Source organism: Vombatus ursinus, unplaced genomic scaffold (genome assembly GCF_900497805.2).
Source record: "Vombatus ursinus unplaced genomic scaffold, bare-nosed wombat genome assembly UNPS02014799.1, whole genome shotgun sequence".
In the NCBI taxonomy this organism is placed as follows: domain Eukaryota; kingdom Metazoa; phylum Chordata; class Mammalia; order Diprotodontia; family Vombatidae; genus Vombatus; species Vombatus ursinus.
In genome coordinates this window covers 25,349,081-25,364,684 of record NW_020954577.1, presented here as the reverse complement: position 1 = coordinate 25,364,684, position 15,604 = coordinate 25,349,081, and the positions used below count along the sequence as shown (strand labels likewise).

General features: G+C 39.7%; 1 protein-coding gene across 3 annotated transcripts in view; it reads right to left on the bottom strand.

Moving 5' to 3' along the window:
• The window catches only part of LARS2 (leucyl-tRNA synthetase 2, mitochondrial), a 166,141-nt gene that overhangs the window by 65,423 nt on the left and 85,114 nt on the right, over window positions 1-15,604 (bottom strand). For all 3 annotated transcript variants that reach the window (XM_027872489.1, XM_027872488.1, XM_027872490.1), the window contains one exon: window positions 3,507-3,614. In XM_027872489.1, coding sequence (XP_027728290.1) covers window positions 3,507-3,614 — 108 coding nt within the window. The remainder of the gene's footprint in view (window positions 1-3,506; window positions 3,615-15,604) is intronic.

Here is a 15,604-nt window from a genome sequence, read left to right as displayed (position 1 = left end):
AATGATCAAAAGGCCTAAGAAATAACGTTAAATGCATGATCACACCAACTCTTTCCTTTCCTTACTGAGAGAAGCCGTGAGCAACACTTTAATATAGCTATGACTTCCTCTTGTCTTTTGCTTTTATTTTTAATGAGAATATCAAGGTTGATATGATTCAGTTCTTTTAGGAGTATGTCACTGGACACACAGTACCAACAGCTAAGTTAAAGTTTATAGAGGTAGAAAACTGTGAGAATCTTCGTACCTTCCTCCCTCTTTTCTGAAACTTTTCATGCAGAAGCAGAAGAGGAAGGCACAGGACCCAGGGATATTTGTAGTTTTCTTCGTATCGTGGCTTGCCGTGACTAAAGGATTCATTGTCAGGTAGTCAGCCTACACATGTCAACCTTCCTATACTTGGCTGGGCTGGTCTTTGGAAATACAACTTAGTCTGTTGCTGGGATGCAGTTGGAGCCTCTCCAACATGGCAGACCCTGCCACAGCCTTCACTTCTAGAAACCAGGGTCACTCTTATGCTATAATGAGGCATCACAGCAAAGTAACCTGGTGACATACAATAAATGCTTGATGAATGGATAAATAGAGGATATGCATCCTTAACCCATTTGATTTTTATCATATCAATTGTTAGACAAAATTACTGTGAATGGTTGGTTGGGAGAATCTGCAATGTTTAGGGTCTTGATGTAATCAATATAATATCATCTGCAAAAAGAAGCATCTGGAGGGCCTCAGTATCTGTAAGGAATCCTTCTTGCATTTGGACTTTGTACTGGATATCCTCCAATAGAGGCAAACACTACTGGTGAGCATTAAGTCTCCCTGTTTTATACTCAGCTTGATATACATAACCAGGAGACTACAGAATAAAGTGAACTTTGTTGTTGCATCTATAAAAGAACCTTAGATGATCTTAATGTAGGCATGGTAGAAACCTCATTAGATGACAGCCTTTAAAGCTATGTTTTGTTCTAACAAATCAAAAGCTTTTTTCAGTCAACAAAAAACAAACAGAGAGGGATTCTGTATTCTGCACATTTTGGACGAGCCTTCGACTATAAAGACGTGATCTGCTGCAGAATGTTGTTGTGACAGTGTACCAGTTTCCATCTCCTATTTTCATCAAGTATGTTCTTGGTACATAGATAGCACATTCTTATACAGATTTTGTGAAGGTAAAAAGAGGCATGTGGCATCTTTAAACTAGTAACGCTGTGCATGCTTTTTATCCTCCAATTGTTTCGTTTATTCTTTCTTTTTATCTATATGGAGAATCAGTCCATCAGAGTCCTCCAGCATGGCTCTCCTCCATGTATATTTGGCCTGGTCCAGCTTCTCTCGCCATCTTCACTTTCTTCAATGTCATTTCTACTTCCTTGTGCAGCAGAAAACTGACATTTCAAGAATCCAAATGGAGTGGTTCCATTATTCATTGACGAAAGCAGTTTGTTATAGAAATGGTGACATATCTGGAGTCAAGGAGTCCTAAGCTCAAATTTGGCCTCAGACATTTACTTGATGTGTGATGCATGGCAATTCATTTCATCTCTGCCTGCCTCAGTAACTCATCTGTAAAATGGGAATAATAATAGCACCTACTTCCCAGAGTTGTTGTGAGGATAATCCCTGGTAAAGTAAAATATTTTGTGAACCTCGAAGTGCTATACAAATACCAGCTAGCTCTGTTTCTTGTCCTCCCTCTGGTTTCACCCTGAGGTGCCTTTTGGATGATCTAGCAGGCCTGGATCTGGTGTTGGGCCTCCTGCAAACTATGGATGCCTCTCCTGGGTCTCAGTGTTTGAAGACGTGATACCGCTCATGGTCCTTCACCGCTCTTCTCCATCAGATTTTGCAAATAAGTTTATATCACCGTACAATTGGTGCCATGTCTCTTCACTTTGCAGAGACAAAGTGTCTGCTGCCTGAAGCATTTCCTGGGCTCCTCTGGCCTCTACGTTGTACCGACTGCATGACATGGGCTAAATTTCCACAGGAAATGGTAACAGTCCATTTAATGTGCACTCCTTAATTTGGTTCCTACTTTCAGCTCTCTAAAGAATGTTTGGATAGACCCAAATTGGAGTTGGTCATTTGAATACCAAAGTGTCTTCCTTATCTTATCTTCAAATAGGGAGCTGACTTTGGCCTTGGCTCTAACAGATGGAAGGTCTGTACTACACATGGACAGCTGAGTCAGCAATGACTCCCACACCAGTAACCCACTCATTTCCTGTCTGTTAAAGTCAGCTCCATTTTTCTTGATGTTACTTGATTCTTTCCACATTCATCACCTTCTAATTCTCTTCCTGAATACAGTATTAATGGATAGTATGTATGCTTTTGGTCTCTTTTTTTTCTTGAGCCTGAGCTGTAGTTTGTGACATATTTTGTGGTCCTCACCTATGCCCACATTTCCCCTGTAAATACTGAGCATTAAAGTTCATGTCGACTTAATTTAGAAGGTCATATCAAGTTCACAAACCTCTATGTCCTCAACCTCTCCAAGAGCTGTTGGACTATAAACTCCAATTATTTCCATAGTGATCTTTTTGCTTATGTTCACCATGTGCCATGAACAAGAAAGAAAACACCTTGACCAACTCCTATATTTGTGTCTCTGGGGCAAACCTGTGAGCCTGCCTTCTATCTATCTATCTATCTATCTATTCATTCATTCATTTATTCATTCATCCATTCATTTATTATTTATTTTTGGTGAGGTAATTGGGGTTAAGCGACTTGCTCAAGGTCACACATCTAGTAAATATCAAGTGTCTGAGGACAGATTTGAACTCAGGTCCTCCTGACTCCAGGGCCAGTGCTCTATCCGCTGTGCCACCTAGCTGCCCTGTTGCCTTCTATTTAATGACAACTTCCTTATATCTTCTGGTTTCCTTTAGAGCAAAAATGCCAAGAGTGATATGATTCATTTCCTCTGCTTAACTAATTAGTCTTTAGACAAGGATCTTATATTTAGAGTACCAACAGTTAAACTGATCCTTATATAGATAGTCTAAAAACTGTTTGATTCTTAATATCCTCTGCCTCCTGTTCTACTCTGTCATGGTCGGTGAAAGGATTGAAGAGGACTATGGTACCCTCTGGATTCTTTTTTTTTTTTTTTTGTTTAATGGCTTGCTATGTCCAAAGAACTCATCACCTAGTGGCTAGCCTAAAGACAATGGGTCTCTCTGTATTTAGGGTGGCTGGGCCTCAGAAAGTAAACACAGTGTGTTCTTGGGGCTGTATTCAAAGCCTCTCCAGCATGGCAGAACCTTCTGGAGCTTGTGTGCTGCTGCACACAAGAGACACTGCTTCCACAACCCAGGGTCACTCCTATATCTGGATGAGGTCTCCACAGAGGACTTTGGTGGAGGTAAAAATTTGAAAATCATCTCAACTGTGAAGTTATAGAAACAATCACCCTCTACTTAACTGGTTCAAAAAATATTCCTTTGTGGAGATTGTGTTAATCCAAGCAAATCTGTTTAATCGGGACTTACCTTCAAAACGAAGTCAAGATAGCACCCATCACAGTCTCCTATCCAATGGGCCTGCATTCCTTTTATTCCATACCACTCGGGAAGGTCAGCCAAAGCTTCACGCATTGCCTATGGAATCAGAAAGCAGATGGGAGACACTGAATACATAACATTTAAATACTCATGGAAATACTCAAGTATTGGCCAAAACGAATGGAGTGGGGGAATTGAATGGTAACCGTGGAACTGCATTCTTCCCTAGACGTGTGGTCCCAGGAGGAGGAATGGACTGTGGTTTGGAAACCAATACAACAGTGCTAGCTTATTTAGAGATGACTTCTGAAAGACTGAGTTGATTGACTTCACTATTTTAAAAGTGCCAAATTTTCACGGTAGAGAGAAAATTAGCTAAGAAAAGATGATAATTAAACTCTGGTGACTGCAGCCTACAGCATTCTTTCCCAGGGCCAGGAAACTAAATATAGGAAGGTTAAGTTTACTTACTTCAAAGAATTGACTCAGATCTTTGAGGCTTGAATTTTTCTGTTTTAATTTATTTTTCTGTTATGTGTTTGAATGCATTAATTTCATTTTCTAACCTGTTATAACCTTCATACCATAAATTGAACTATATGTTTGCATACACCTATTTTAATAATGAAAATGGGTCCAATGACCCATTTATTATCTAAAGCATTTACTATAGAGAATAGCTAGAAATGTGTTCATTAATATCAATAAAATATATTAAAGAATATAAATTCCTTGAAAGAGGGGCTTTCTTTAAATCATTTTACACAGACTAGAGCATGTCAGCACATTTTTTTTTTTTATTACGAGGAGATAGCTATAACAGAAGGGGGAGAACTTTAATGCAATGTGATGACAACTTTTTTTTTTTTAAAAGAATGATTCTTAGTATTTTATTTTTTTCCAATTACATGTTAGCATAGTTTTCAACATTCATTTTTGTAAGAGTTCCAAATTTTTTTCTCTCCCTCCCTTCTCTCCCCACTCCTCAAGACAGCAAGCAATCTGATATAGGTTACGCATAAACAATCATGTTAAACATATTTCCACATCAGTCGTGTTGTGAAAGGAGAATCAGAACAAAAGGGAAAAAACAAGAGAAACAAAAACCAAAAAAAAGTGAAAACTGTATGCTTCCATCTGCATTCAGACTCCATAGTTCTTTCTCTGGACGTGGATGGCATTTTCCATCATGAGTCTTTTGGAATTGTCGTGGATCACTGCATTGCTGAGAAGACCTAAGTCTGTCACAGTTGATCACTGTACAATGCTGCTGTTGCTGTGCACAATGTTCTCTGGTTCTGCGATGACAACTTTTAAATTCACAACAACAGCGGGCAATGCTGTATAATAACAAAGTATATTAGATATTTGCACAGTATGAAATCTATAGAGAAAGACTTTCTGGCCCTGAATTTCTGTAGGCTAATAAATTATTATATGTTCAGAACAACCAGAAAGTTCAAATAACCAGATTGTTTTTTCTTGAGCAGAAGGTGGGGAGGTCAAGTGCCAGGAAGAAATACCGGAATTTATTCAAATATAGTACAGTGAGTACTGTCCAAGTTGAATATCTACTCTGAGTGCGGCACTCTGCTGGGGGGATGCAAAATTGAGTAACACAATCTTCCATACCTAGAACTTTCTCCTTTTTCATCTCCATTTCCTGAATTCCTTCAGGTCCCAGCTAAAGTTCCACCTTCCCAATCCTTAATCTTATTGAACGTTCTGTTTCTGTGTGTGTGTGTGTGTGTGTGTGTGTGTGTTTGTGTGTTTCAAAGAAAACAGCTAATAGAGGGAATCAAGACTTAACTTAGGTCTTGAAGAATAAATCATAGGACTAATTATTATTATTATTCTTATTATTTAAAACTGGGAGAGACCTTAAAGATTATGTAGTTCAACTCTCTCATGTTGTTCTGGATGAGGAAAGTGAATCCCAGAGAAAGTAAAAGGTGATAAATACCAGAGCTGGAACTGACATTGAGTTCCTTCCCCATCCCTGAGGTTCTTCCCACTACATCCTGCTTCTCTCAGAATGCGTAGACTTTTTATATATAAAGATGAAGGGGAAAGACATGCCAAGCAGGGACACAGAATGACTAGAGACAGAAGCAGGAAAGCACAAGATCTAGCTGGGCAGGGGTGAGCAGTACGGTTTGACTAGAGCATAGAATATGCAGGGGAATAGCGCAAAATCCTGCTCAGAGATGTCAGTCTGTATTGAGGTGGTCTAGTACTCATGCCTTCCCTTGGATTCTCTCCAATTTTTCCTGTCAACAGTTTGTTGGTACATAGTTGTTTGCATGTTGTTCCCTCCATGGTACTGCTTTTTACCTTTGTATCACCAATAAGCATTTATTAGGCACTTACTGTGTACCAGGCACCATGTTAAGTACTGGGGATACAATTTTTTTTGAGGGGGAAGGCAATCAGGGTTAAGTGACTCACTCAGGGTCACACAGCTAGTTTCTGTCTGAGGCCAGATCTGAACTCAGATCCTACTGTGATGAAAGCTGAAGAAAAACCAAGAGGTGTACGAGCATTGAAAGACAAAATAAAGGTCTATTCACAAATTGAAGAAGGAAGAGGAAAATAGGAAAAGTTAAGATACATGTAAATGCTGACTTGCTCATGTTATATGATACCAATTCAATGAAACAAACATTCATTAGATGCCTGGGCAAGTGTTCCTACCTCTCCAGAATTCAGTTTCTTTATCTGTGAAATGAGAAGTTGGAGTAGATGATATATAAGGTCCCTTCCAGCTCAAAAAATCCTACGAGATGCATGGTGAAGTGGGTAAAGGTGGGAGGAAGATTGAGGCTTAAGTCCTGACTCCAGGATATACCAGCTGTGTGACCCTGGGCAAGTTACTTAACCTCTCTCAGGGCCACAGGCAACTCTTTAAGTAGATAAATTACAGATGAGTTGCCAATCTCCATCAGTGGAGGGAATTTCTAGGCTAGAAGTTCCCTATAGAAAGGAAATTTCAAGTCCAGACTAAAAAAAAAAAAAAAAGATCCTATGCTATGTATTAAAGCTCAGGAAGGATAGCTGGTGCAACTTTTGGTTAGTTCCAACTCATATAAGGCTATCATTGAGCAAGGCCATGCTCTGCCCATGTCTGAATTAGAACAGCTTCTGAAGAGTCATTTTCAACAAAGTGATCTGAGGGTCCTCTTATCTGGAGACCAAGGTTACTAGAAATACCAAAGCGACTGAGGAGTAAATATAATTGAATGAGGACTCTCTTGTGATTTAAAGTTTACTAGGCCATTCAAATTCCAAATCAAGGAAAACCAATAAGTCAGCTAATGAGGAACTCCAGAAAGAGGGTGGGATTTTTATTTTTTAAGTAGGGAAACTGCTCAATAAACTATTTTTATAATGGTGATGGCCCTGATGTGGGTTAGAGATATTCATCACATTTTGTCTTAGGGTTACGTGCAAGAGAATGCCTAGTCCTAGAACATCTTCAAAAAGCTCTTCCTCCTAAAAAACATTTAGCATCTGAGGAGTTTTACAAGAAAGGTAGAATGATGTAGTCAATAGAGCTTGGATAATTGAAGAAACATCAAGAAAATGAACATTTCAATAAAGAAAAACCTAAAAGAGGGCTGTATTTGAGACTGTGGACTACCGCTACCTAGTTCATTTTTGAGGACATATTAAATAAAACAGGACAGTAACAGAATTGCCCCTTTCTGCACTTCCTTCTGCTCTCTTCTGCATATTTTTTTTAAAAATCTCATTAATTCTCTTCTTTCATCACTCTCAATATGCCATCTCTCCCCTTCCCCAGACCACACTTATCTTGCGGGACACTCATCAAGGGACAATCTGAGAATCTCAGAGTTGCCACAGCATTCAGAGAGAGTCAAGTCCGACACCCTTATTTTTACAGATGAGGACACTGAGGTCTGGTGAGGTGAAGTCTGTTAGTGACCAAGGTCTCCTAACTCCAGGATTGAGGAATTTTTAAATAACCCTATAATGTTACAGTCCAGATGATGTTCTTTTGGGAAGAGAGGTATCATTTACATATAAAAGAACTAGAGATTCTGGGCTCTCTCTCACTTCCCCCTCCTTTTCGCACACCCAATAGTACCTAGCACTATGGAAACTAAAAGACATCAGTCTCACTACAAGACTCAGCTTTAGTACAGTGCTCTGGGTCCCTGTAAGGCAAAGTCCTCTAGGTATTTTAGGTAACTTAAGGCCCTTGACGTGCATGCCCAGGAGCAGAGAAAAGAGCCATGAACTTGGCATCAGAAAGGCCTGGGCTAGAGTCCTGGCGATCCCCTAGCTCTCACCTGTAAAATGGGGAAGGTGTGATGCCCACCTTGCCTCCTGGAAGGGTCGGTACTTTTAAAAAAAGTAAGATGTCAAGTGTAGGGGATAGCAAGGTCACGGGGGAGTAAAGACGGTCTAGGGTCACATCTCACGGATGTTGGCATGCAGCTTGTTGGAGGTGCAGGGTCCTCGGCTGAGAGCTCCTTCCACCAAGGACATCGCAGGGGGTTATTATTATAATAGTTAATTATCATCTAAGAAAGACCTCAGCCACGTCAAGTTCTGCACTGAAGTCAGCTGATGTAGCATTGAAGCTTCCATGGGCGTCCCCTTCCAAAAATAAAAGGACTGGAGGGGAGTGGGCTATAGAGGGAGGGCTAGATAAGACCTGGGTTCAAATCCTACTTCTGCTACTTACTGCCGTGTAACAACAACAGAACCAGTATTTAGTATTTAGGCTAGTATTTATGCAGGGCTTTAAAGTTTGTTTTGTAAATAACCCTCACAACAACTCTGCAAGGTGGATACTGTTATTACCCCCCCCCCCCCCCCCCTTTTTAGATGAGAAAACTGAGTCAGACAAGGTTCCTAAGTGTCTGAGACAGGAGTTGAACTCAGGTTTTCCTGACTCCAGGTCCAGTACTCTGTGCCCTGTGGTGCCCCCTAGCTGCTGTATGTAGGACAAAGTACTTGACTTCTCAGGCCTCAGTTTCCTCATCAATTGTAAAGGGAGGTGGTTGGAATAGATCCCTTTTAAGGTCCTTCCTAACTCTGAAGTTAGGATCCTCCAAAGGTCCAGCCACCACAAAAGCCACTGCAGGCACTGCCCTGGAGGCGCTGAGGCCTGCATCAAGGTTTAGGGAGTCCTGTCATCATCTCTCTGGGCCTCAGTTTCCTCATCTGTAATGAGGGGATCAGAGAAGAGGAGCTCTCAGGTCCCTCGTCAGGGCTAAATCACACAGACTCAAGATCTGGTGTTTCTGATGCACAAAAAGAGACGGGGGACCCTGGAGGACTCTGTGGGACTTTGAAGGAGCCTGGGGTACCTTGGAAGGCCTGGGGGGGTCTTGGAGGAGCCCAGGAGACCTTCAAACCGACAGCAGTGGCAGAAGGCAGTGTAGGAGGGCAGCGGCCTTGCTAGATTTCTGAGACCTGAGTGACAGATTCTCAAAGGGTCGACAACTTGAGTGAGGAGGTCATTCTGTGACAGGGAGTGCCCTATGTTGCCCAAGCTTACTCACCATAGGACAGGCAGCAACAGCAACATTTACTGAGGATGGGACAGGATCCAAGGATCACAGGTCTGGGTACAGAAGGGCTTTCAGAAGTCATCCTTATTTTAAAGATGAGAAAATTGCTGACTTGTCCAAGGTCACAAAGATACTGTCAGAGGCGGTATTTGAATTCAGGTCTTCTGGATTCCAAATAATTGAACTCTTTCCACTGGGCTATGTTACACACAACAAAATTCTGCCCAATGAACAACATGGAGGCTAGAGGAGTCACAACAAGAATTTCTGAACATGTAATTTTCATTCTCAAACTTTTTTAAAAGATGAAGAGGGTTGTAGGGAAGGAGAAGTATGATGGAAATAGAATTCCATTTTTGCCTGAGAATTTTTGATACATTTACCTTAAAAACATCATTACTGTTCCACAAAATTAGTCAAACCAAAACACAGCCTTGGGCAGAAGGCAGCTAGTCCTGCGGGTGATATTCAGGGCCTGCTCTTTAAAGACAAGTGAGTGATGGCCCTGTGTTAGTTGCCAATTCATCAGATCACTTAAATATAAAACATGCAGATGTTTCATTAATGGGCTTATTTTCCACTGGCTCTAGTCTCCAAACACTCTGTCTTATTTCCATGTCAACAGGAAATACGCATGGGAAAACTTGGAGGATATCATAATTATAAATGATTAATATTAAAGATTCATCAAGAGATGCCAGGCTTTCTATAGCACACATATCTTATTGTGCTCATCATCTATATTTAGGAAGAAAGAAAAAGTGTGGGGAAATGTTGGCGTGGGGGAAATACAGGTAACAATAGGATAAAAAGGTTCATTAATAGGGACTAATTGGGTGACTCTCATTCTACTTCCCTTATCAACTCACCATCCCACCCTCCCTGGCTCTTCCAAAGCTTCTCCTCCCTCCTCTCAAGCCTCCCATGGCTCCCCTCCCCCACTCTCTCAGCTGAGAACCTGGTCTTATATTTTACAGAGAAGATCGAGGTCATTAGCTGTGAGCTCCCTCTTGCCCTCTCTTACTCAGCTCCTATCACCCAGATGCTTTTTGCCCTCCTCTCCTCCTTCAGTCCTGTATCACATGATGACAGAGTTAATCCCCAACATCCATTTCTATTAAAAACACTAGAGAGCATAGGAATAAATGGAGTCTTCCTTAAAATGATAAGGAACATCTATCTAAAACCATCAGCAAGCATTATATGTAATGGGGATAAGCTAGAAGTATTTCCAATAACATGACTGAGGGTGTGAAACAAAGATGTCTATTATCACCACTGTTATTCAATATTGTACTAGAAATGTTACCTTCAAGAAAAAGAAATCGAAGGAATTAGAATAGGCAAAGAAGAAACAAAGCTATCACTCTTTACAGATGATATGATGGTATACATAGAGAATCCTAGAGAATCAAGTAAAAAACTACTTGAAATAATAAACAACTTTAGCAAAGTTGCAGGATATAAAATAAACCCACATAAATCATTGGCATTTTTATAAATTATTAACAAAGCCCAGCAGCAGGAGATAGAAAGAGAAATTCCATTTAAAGTTACTGTAGACATTATAAAATATTTGGGAGTCTAACTGCCAAGACAAACTCAGGAACTACATGAACACAACTACAAAACACTTTTTACACAGAGTCAATTCTAAATAATTGGAAAAATATCAGTTGCTCATGGGTAAGCCAAGCTAATATAATAGAAATGACAATTCTACCTAAATTAATTTACTTATTCGGTGCCATACCAATCAAATACCAAAAAATTATTTTATAGAGCTACAAAAAATAACAAAATTCATCTGGAAGAACAAAAGGTCCAGAATATCAAGGGAATTAACAAAAAGGGAATTAATGAAAAGAAATGCCTATCTGGCCTAGCCATACCACATCTAAAACTATATTATAAAGCAGAAATCATCAAAACTACTTGGTACTGGCTAAGAAATAGAGTGGTGGATCAGTGGAATAGGTTAGGTACACAAGACACAGTAGTCAATGGCTGACTATAATAATCTACTGTTTGATAAACTCAAAGACTCCAGCTTCTGGGATAAGAACTCACTATTTAGCAAAAATTGCTAGGAAAACTGGAAAATAGTATAGCAGAAACTAGGCATAGACCAACATCTTACACCGTATACCAAAATAAAATCAAAATGGATACATGATTTAGATATAAAGGCTGATACTATAAGCAAACTAGGAAAGCAAGGAATAGTTTACTTGTCAGATTTATGGAGAAGGGAAGAATTTATGACCAACAAGAGATAGAGAACATTATGAAATGAAAATGGCTAATTTTGATTACATTAAATTTAAAAGGTTTTGCACAAACAAAGCCAATGCAACAAAGATGAAAAGGGAAGCAGGAATCTGGGAAATAATTTTTACAACCAGTATCTCTGATATTTATGAGAATACAAGTCATTCCCCAATTGAGAAATGGTCAAAGGATATGAAAAGGCAGTTTTCAGATGAAGAAATTAAAGCCATCTATAGTCATATGAAAAAATGCTCTAAATTACTATTGATTAGAGAAATGCAAATCAAAACAACTCTGAGTTATCACATCACACCTATCAAATTGGCTAACATGACAAAACAGGAAAATGATATAGGTTGGAGAAGATGTAGGAAAATTAAAACACAAATGCATTGTTGGTGGAGTTGTGAATTGATCCAACCACTTTGGAGAGCAATTTGGAACTATGCTGAAAGGGCTATAAAACTGTGCATACCCTTTGATCCATCAATACCACTTCTTGGTCTGTATCCCAAAGAGATCATAAAAATGGGAAAAGGACCCACATGTACAAAAATATTGATAACAGCTCTTTTTGTGGCCAAGAATTGGAAATTGAGGGGATGCCTAACAATTGGGGAATGGGTGAACAAGTTGTGGTATATGAATATATACCTTATTGTGCTATAAGAAATGATTAGCAGGCAGACTTCAGAAAAACCTGGAAAGACTTATATGAACTGATGCTGAGTGAAGTGAGCAGAACTAGGAGAACATTGTACCCAGTAACCCATTATGGGATGACTAACTTTGGTAGACTTAGCTCTTCTTAGCAATGCAAGGATCGAAGACAATTCCAAAAGACTCATGATGGAAAACACTATCCACACCCAGAAAAAAAACAAACCATGAAGTCTGAATGCAGATCAAAGCATACTATTTGTTCTCTTTCTGTTTTGTTTGTTCTTTCTCATGGTTCCTCCTATTGGTTCTAATTCTTCTTTATAACATGACTAATGTGAAAATATGTTTAATATGAATGTATATGTAGAGCCTATATCAGATTGCATGACATCTTGGGGAGGGGGGGAGGAGGGGGAGAAGATGTAGAATTCAAAATCTTACGGAAGTGAATGTTAAAAACTAAAAATAATAAATTTTTTTAACAAAACCATCAGTGGATCCTTCCAAACTCATGAACTATCATCTTACACCTTTTCTGTCCTTTGTAGCTCAACTCAAAAAGGCCATCTACAATGGGGTCCTTTGTCTCCTCATTCCCTTCTTAGCCTCTTATAATCTGGCTTCCAACCCTGCCATTCCACTGAAACTGCCCTCTCCAGATACCAGTGGTCTCTTAGTTGCCAAATCCAACAGCCTTTTCTCCATTCTCATTCTCCTTGACCTCTATAGCCTCTGACACCGTTGATAACTCTCTTGTCTAGGCTTTCAGGACTCCTCTCCTGGTTCTCCTCCTACATCTCTGACGGCTCCTTCTCTGTCTCCTTTTCTGGATCCTCCTTCCTTTAAGTCCCAATGAAAATTCCACCTTTTACTTTTACAGGAGCTTTCCCCAACTTTTCTTAATTCTAATGCCTTTCTTCTCTTAATTATTTTCTATTTATCCTGTAGATAGCTTGTTTGTATATATTTCTTTGCTTTCTGTCTCCATTAGATTGCAAGTTCCTTGAGGGCAGGGATTGTCTTTTGCTTCTTTGTGTATCTTCAGTGCTCAGCACAGTGCCTGGCACATAGTAGGTGCTTAATAAATGTTTACTGACTATAGAGACAGCTCTTTATAGATGAAAAGACTGAGGGCCAGAGAGCTCAAGAGACTGGCTAGTTAGGGGCCAGAGAACATCAGCACAGGAAGGAACCTCCACACTGATCTACTTTAAACCCTACTTTTACATAAGAAAGAAGTGGAGCCCAGAGTACACAGAATGATGTTATCACTGAGTGAGTAGAACAGTAGCAGCTGAAGTCCTGGAACTGAGGACCCCTGAGGCTGGTCCTGAATATTTCCAGCCACTGTGCAGTGGCTAAACTCTTTCCTCTCTTCAGGCAAAAACTTTGGCAAGACTTTCAATAAAATAATAATAGCTAACCTTGTCATGTGGCATGCAAAGTGCTTTATACACTGCTTCCTTTGATCCTCATGACAACCCTGAGATTCCGGTAAAGAATTTACAGGTAAATTTTACAGGTAAAGAAACTGAGACTGCAAGAGATGAAGTCACTTGCTCAGAGTTACACAAACTAGTGTGTGAGGTGGGATTCAAACTCAGGTCTTCCCAACCCTTCAGTCCAGGACTGTCTCTACCCCAACAAGCTACCTCGTGACTTTTATTTAAAAAAAAAAATGCTTTCTACATCAAAATAGGATAATTTTTAAATAGCTCATGTTTTCAGATCAATTTTGTTCTGAATTAAACATCACAAATTATTTAGTGAGAAGGATATAACTGTTGATTATGACTGTTGATTATGGTTTATAACTGGGAATGATGAGAAGTAGTGTGTTCTAGTTTGGAGGTGTCAAATTCAAACAGAAATGGATCCCTCAAGGCTACAGACTGACTTAGAAAACACAAGTTAACATTATCCATGTTACATTGCTTTTTCATTTATTTTGTTAAAAATTTCTTTTTTAAAAAATTAATTATTTTTATTTTTTTTTTGCTTTTTGGTGAGGCAATTGGGGTTAAGTGACTTGCCCAGGGTCACACAGTTAGTAAGTGTCAAGTGTCTGAAGCTGGATTTGAACTCGGGTCCTCCTGACTCCAAGGTCAGAGCTCTATCCACTACGCTACCTAGCTGCCCCTTGTTAAATGTTTCCCAATCATATTTTTACTCTGTTCTGCACTTGGGAGTTTTGTAGGAGGAGAGTTTGACGGATGTGGGGCAGAGGACAGAGAGCCAGCTTCCAGGTCCACCCCTGGCGTAGGCTGGCTGTGTGAACCTGGACAGGTCACTGGATTTCTCAAGCACCTCTCTAAGACCAGAATGCAAAATAAACTATTGTGTTTTGTTCGCAGCTGACTGTAAATTTGCCAGACTTATTTCTAACATTTTAGTAACATACCACTGCGCATGAGGATACTTAGAAATAGGCCCTGACTACAGGCATCCCTCACTACACTTGGGTTCCTTCAGCTGCTGGGATGTGGTACTCGAATCAGACGTGTGGTGGTTCATTTCATCGTCAGTTTCATTTATCGAGTCTTTTGTCTTCTGGTCTTTAAATATTCTATTTTACTCAATTATCCATAATGGCCACTGGGGACCAAAAAATATTTATAGCTTTTAAAGAAAAATGACCACCACACATAGGTTAGTAACCAGCTCACTGTGGAGCATATGTTACTGGGCATGTGCAATGAACCCAAGGTTGCTTAATTCTCACCTATGCCCTATGAGTCTCTCCTTCAGCTGACTCCGTGCCCTGTAGACCACTGACACAGGCTGAAAAGTGAACAGATGAACAGTGAACGGCTGTGGCCCTGTTTACCCCACACCTTTTCTCTTCATGGTCTCCCTTGGTTTCAGAGGCTGCTGAACAGTGAGAGAAATGCTATGTCACACCAAGGTGACTGTCATAACTAGGAAACAAACAAGGAAAAAACAAATATTCCCTCTTTAAGGGAACCAGAGGCCTCTTATCCAGATTTTGTATCTCTGCCATGAAGATTGTCCATATGCTTAGAATGACCTATTCTTTAAAGGAAAAAAACATTGGTGTACGCTGAAAAATAACCTAGATTATAGGCCATAGTCTGGTTCTAAACAAACCAAATTAGAGCAACAACATAGCCTATATTTGAACTAAATATGGCATTTAGCATTTGCAAAAGGTTTTATATTTTAAAGAGAATTTTAAATTTTTTTCTTATTTTTCATCACAACGCTGAAAAGATGGTTACTATTATCACAAATTTGTACTATCTGAATGAATAGCCTTTGCGGGGAAGATCATAGAAAGCATACATTAATAAGTCTAAATGTACCCAAGAGTTTTAAGAATATAAACCAATAATGTATTTATGCTTTAACTCCATGTAGGCAGCTAGGGGGTAAAGCAAATAAAGCATTGGGCCTGGAGTCCGGTCGATCTGAGTTCAATTCCAGCCTCATTCACTTCCTAGCTGTGTGACTCTGGGCAAGTCACCCCATCTCTGTCTGCCTTGATTCCCTCATTTGTAAAATAGAGATAGCAATAGCACCTTCCTCCCAGGGTTGTTGGGAGGATCCCATAAGATAATCATTGTAAAGCACTTTACAAACCTTAACAAA